The sequence below is a fragment of the Rhagoletis pomonella genome, unplaced genomic scaffold (assembly GCF_013731165.1).
Source record: "Rhagoletis pomonella isolate Grant_MI unplaced genomic scaffold, Rhpom_1.0 Rhpom_scaffold_10055, whole genome shotgun sequence".
Classification (NCBI taxonomy): domain Eukaryota; kingdom Metazoa; phylum Arthropoda; class Insecta; order Diptera; family Tephritidae; genus Rhagoletis; species Rhagoletis pomonella.
In genome coordinates this window covers 1-5,857 of record NW_023468587.1, presented here as the reverse complement: position 1 = coordinate 5,857, position 5,857 = coordinate 1, and the positions used below count along the sequence as shown (strand labels likewise).

General features: G+C 40.4%; 1 protein-coding gene across 1 annotated transcript; it reads left to right on the top strand.

Moving 5' to 3' along the window:
* Positions 1-439: 439 nt before the first annotated feature.
* Positions 440-3,364, top strand: LOC118756374 (the record flags this gene model as incomplete). Its single annotated transcript, XM_036491140.1, has 3 exons — positions 440-1,841; positions 2,654-2,836; positions 2,948-3,364. Coding segments are annotated over exons 1-3 (1,585 nt in total), but the record flags the coding sequence as incomplete, so codon positions are not given.
* Between the last annotated feature and the right edge of the window lie 2,493 nt (positions 3,365-5,857).

Sequence of the window (5,857 nt, the reverse complement as noted above, 5' to 3'; positions counted from 1 at the left end):
ATTCTTGCCTTACAAGATACCACCCTGCAATGTTCAATGCGGTTACATATTTTTGGCGCCCAACGTGGGGCAACGCATGTCTGGAATGTTGCAAGTATTACACCTTTGCTAAAATTTTATCAACTCCTAATTGGAAAACAAATAGTTCCGACTTGTTTTGTCTTATTATCCGTCGAATTAAATTTCAATGCCATAGATCTGATTAAGTTCTGGTTTAGAATTCAAGCAATTAATGGAGGATTTTTCAGTACGTGGCTCAAAGTAGAGTAGCTGAACCACTTAAAAGATGTTTGGGGTTTCCGACCAGAGTTTGAAGTTCAAATTATAGCAAGATGCATACAAAACAAATCCCGTTAGATTCAAAGTTTTTGTGTTAGTTTTATTTTTGTGATCAATCTAGCTGGATTTTTTCTACATTATTGGATCTAATTCCAAAGATGTTTGCCGCTAGAAAACGGATTACACGCCTTTGTCTTTTTGGTTAATTTTTGCTGGAAATTTTGCTGTCTGGTAAATCCTCGGACAACAAACCGCAATTAAAGGAACCATGTTTGGTTTTTCCTTTTAGTTATGCTCTGGTTAAGTAAGATTCAGGAAGACAGATTAATTTAAATCTAACAGCAGTTCAAAGACTGCTTGCCGAATTATAATGCTAATTGTCACCGTTTGTTGCATCTGTGCTAAAATAAATCCATAACCTAAATTCTTTTCCACTCTCTCAACTCAGCCGTTAAATTACGTTACCGAACATTAGTTACCTGAAAACCACAAGTGAGGAACCGAAACATTAGCACAAAAAAAAAAAAAAAAAAATAAAATACAATTTTTTTGTAACTGCTTTTATTTAAAGTAAAAAATGCCGATTACCCGAAGTGCAGAAAACATTCCAGCTCTGTCTGCAGTGGCTAAAGAGTCATGTGACTGTGCCATTTGTCAAGAAACAATGACTGAAATGCAAGACTGTGTAATTACTTTGTGCAACCACGTATATCACCGGGAATGTATAGGAACTTGGCTTGAAAAGCAACACGAATGTCCTTGTTGCAAAAGATTATGTCATGTTAAAGACTGCATACCAATTACCCTCAAGCCGGCTGAGCAAAGCTTTCAAAGTAGACAAGGTACCAATTTGCGAGGGCGCGGGCATAGACAATTAACTCGCAATAGGCGTCGTAATAACCCTCCCAGCTCCCAGTCGTTAATAGAAGGTGATAACAATCAGCAAGTTGCGCAAAGCCCTCGTTCCCTAAACCTGTCCATGCCAGTAGGTGATTCAGTCGATAGGGATGTAACTAACGTCTCCAATACGCAACGTAACCTAAATAATCAAGTTCGCGACTCTGGTGCCGTAGTGGATTCCGATCGAATATCACAAATGGTAGAAGAAAACGTTAGGAGAATTTTAGCTGGGTTAAATCTCGACCAAGATAGGTTACAAACCCAGGCTTACATACGCCAATCTAACGACCCTCGTTACCTTGCTAATAGTAATAATATTACTAACCCGAATTGTTCGAACCTTCGTACGGATAAAGTGATAAATATAATACAGCATTGGAATATAAAATATAATGGATCCTCCAAGGAATTAACTGTAGAAGAATTTCTCTATCGTGTTAGAGCTCTCACAGAGATTCACTTGAACGGAGACTTCAATTTACTATGTAAACATATACCTTTGCTTCTAACCGGAAAGGCCCGCGAATGGTATTGGCGCTTTCATAAGCAAAATGAAATTATCGAGTGGCAAGATTTTTGTGCTGCCATACGGTACCAATATAGAGATTATAGGTCCAATTTTGATATCAGGGAACAAATTAGAAGTCGAAAACAAAAGCCCGGTGAGACATTTGAGGCCTTTTATGATGATATTTCTTTGATGTGTGACAGGCTATCTTGCCCCCTAGAGGAAGAGGAGTTAATAGAAATATTAACCCGAAATTTAAAACCTCAAATTCGCCACGAACTGTTATATGTCAACGTTCGCTCTATTGCACAGTTGAGAAAACTTTGTCAAATGAGAGAAAATCTTTTAGCCGACGAGAATTTTCGACGGACTCCGATTTCCAGGCAGTTAGCAGAGACCAATTTCAGACGAAATATTTCAAGTATCGAGGAAGATGAGCTTCCGGAAGGGGATGGGCACATAGAGTCCGCATTGGAAGTCGCTGCATTACAGCAAGCGAATATTACTAAATGCTGGAACTGCTCCCAAGATGGTCATCATTGGCAAGATTGCCTTGCTGAACGCAGCATATTTTGTTATGGCTGTGGTGAGCCAGGAATGTACAAACCTCAATGCCAAACTTGTGCCGCTCGTCGTTTGGAAAACTTGAAGAGGGGTGCGGTTCGACCACCTCGTACGCACCCAAACTGAACACTGCCAATATAATTCAAAATAACCCAGATCTGTCGATTCGGATTAACAATTCCGAATCGAAAGTAATTGCCCCTTTCACGAGTCACAACGCTACGAGTAACGATAATACTTTACCAAGCCACATGTTGCCCTATCATGAAAGACTAAAAAATTATTTAGAAGCTAAGAATAGGATATTTAGTCAGCCACCTACGTTGAAATCCAAAAGAAATACCGCAAGAATACGTAATTATTATAAGAATGTCAAACCGACACGAAAGCTTTTCCTTTCAGCCGTGTTCGAAAATAGGATCGATAATAGATTGTATGCCAAAGTTAAGTTCTTAGACTTTGAGGAGTTAGGCCTACTGGACACCGGTGCCAATGTTTCCTGTGTGGGAACAGATTTGGCGAAAACAGATTTTTCTAAATATTCGCAGTTTCATCCCTTAAATACCACGGTAAAAACCGCTGACGGTAAACCACATTCAGTCAGTGGTTATCTAAGCGCGATTGTCGAATACCAAGCCGTAAAAAAAGCTTTGAAAATTTTTGTTATCCCCACTATTACGAATCGGCTAATTTTAGGAATAGACTTTTGGAAAGAATTCGACTTGGCCCCAGGTTTGATTTCTTGCATATCGGCTGGTCAATTCTCTTCGGTTGATACCATCACTAATAGTGGTGTAGACACCGTTGAAATCAGCAAAGATAAATCTGAGAATACTGACGGCAACTTCCCTCTTACAAAACTGCAACAGCATCAATTAGAATGTGTAAAAACTATGTTCCCGAGTTTTGAAACGCAAGGATTAGGTCGCACGCCCTTAATAAAGCATACGATTGACGTGGAGGATGCCAAACCAGTTAAGCAACGGTTCTACCCAGTCAGCCCAAACGTTGAAAAACTGATGTTCGACGAGGTTGACCGAATGCTAGACTTAGGTGTTATTCAAACCTCAAGCAGTCCCTGGAGCTCACCAATGCGACTAGTTGTAAAACCCGGTAAAGTTCGCTTGTGTCTTGATGCTAGACGACTAAATGAGGTAACAAAAAAAGATGCTTATCCCCTGCCAAGCATCGAGGGCATTTTTGCTCGCTTGCCCAAAGCCAATATAATATCTAAGCTTGACTTAAAAGATGCGTTTTGGCAAATCGAGTTAGATGACAATTCAAAGCCATTGACAGCATTCACAATTCCGGGTAGACCATTATACGAATTTGTTGTAATGCCATTTGGGCTGTGTAACGCTCCATCAACAATGTGTAGATTGATGGATGTTATTATTCCCCCGGATCTTCGCCATTGTGTCTTTGGATATTTAGACGATCTCTGTATTGTCTCAGACACATTTGAGTCGCATTTATCCGTGTTAATACGAATTGCTGAACAGTTTAAAAAAGCCAACCTAACACTTAATATCAGTAAAAGCCAGTTTTGCGTTACGAAAGTTAACTATTTAGGGTATGTCATAGGAAGTGGTGGAATTTCTACCGACCCCTCGAAAATCGATTCCATCCTGTCATGGCCTGAACCAAAAAATCTAAAACAGGTACGAGGATTTTTAGGGATATGCGGTTGGTACAGAAGGTTTATCGAGAATTTCGCAGAAGTAACGTACCCTATTACCGAAGTTCTTTCTACAAAAAAAAAATTTGTTTGGACCTCTGATGCACAAAGGGCATTCGAAAAGTTGAAAATGTTGCTGACGTCAGCACCTGTTTTACAAAATCCAGATTTTTCCAAAAAATTTTTCCTTCATTGCGATGCAAGTAATTACGGAATCGGTGCCGTTTTGGTTCAGTTATCAGATGAAGGAGTCGAAAAAACCCATCGCCTACATGTCGAAAAAATTAAACTCTGCACAGAGAAATTACAGCGTGACTGAACGAGAGTGTCTGGCAGCTCTTCTTGCTATTGAGAAATTTCGCTGTTATTTGGAGCTGCAACAATTCGAGGTCATAACCGACCACTCGAGTTTGGTCTGGCTAATGCGACAGCAAAACCCTAGTGGACGGTTGGCACGCTGGACGTTAAAACTGCAGGCGTACAAATTTACTATCTCTCACCGGAAAGGGAAGGAAAATGTCGTTCCTGACGCGTTATCGCGGATCCCTGAAGGAAATGACATAGCCTCTCTCGAGGTAATAGGCCCAGAAATTGATCTTGATTCACCAGCCTTTTCTGACGACGATTATGAACAATTGAAAACCAAAATTGTAACTGAACAAGATAAACTGCCTGACTTGCGTGTTGTAGATAAATTTGTGTATATTCGTACCGAGCATAGCAGTGGGGACCCTTCTCAAGAAAAAGAATCCTGGAAGCTGTGGGTACTGGAAAGCCTCCGAATGGAAGTTATTAAACGAGCCCACGATTCCGTCATTTCTGCACATGGCGGTATGAATAAAACCATAGAACGCATTAGGCGATGTTTGTTCTGGCCAGGCTTGGTTAAGCAAGTGCGAGACTACATACGAAACTGTGAGATTTGCAAAACTACCAAGGCGCCTAACACCACCCTTCGTCCGCCTATGGGTAGCCAAGCCACGTCAGTGCGTCCATTTCAGCGACTTTATGTCGATATTTTAGGACCATATCCACGCAGTCGAAAAGGAAATATTGGCTTATTGATAGTCGTAGATCATTTTAGTAAATTTCTATGGATATGTCCTTTACGGAAGTTCAGTGCCATCGCTATTCAAGAATTTTTATTGAAAGAGATTTTCCACTGCTTTGGAGTGCCTGAAACTTTAATAAGCGATAATGGCGTTCAATTTAAGTCTAATGAATTTAATGCTTTCCTCACGGAGTACGGAATTAACCACGTTTACACTGCCCTGTATTCTCCCCAAAGCAACGCATCCGAACGCGTTAATCGTTCGTTGATTGCGGGAATACGTGCATACATTAAAGACGACCATAAACAGTGGGACGAACACCTAACTAGTATCGCTTGTGCTATTAGAACATCGATACATCAAACAACTAATCGTTCTCCTTATGAGATTTTATACGGATTTAATATGGTAACCCATGCTTCACAATATCGCTTATTAAGGGGTTTAGGCATGCTAGAGGAATCGAATTTTTCTCTTGAACGTTCGGATAGGACAGCGGTTTTAAGAAGCGACATTCATAAAACTATGCAGAGAGCTTACGAGACAAATGCGAGACAGTATAACCTACGAGCCAAACCCGTTTCTTTTCAAATAGGTCAAGAAGTTTTCCGACGAAACTTCGCGCAAAGCGACTTTTCTAAAAATTTCAATGCGAAACTTAGCCCCAAATTCCTCAAGGCAAGAGTGAAAGAAAAAATTGGAAACCATTATTATCTCTTAGAAGATTTACAAGGTCGACCCGTCGGCACATTCCACGCAAAGGATATCCGCCAATAAACTAACGGATTCTGGCTAACCTTCTTATCCAAGGATTTCAGGTTATCCAGTTTGTAATGTCCACCACTACAACTAGCTTCGAATTAAGAAATCCAAAGT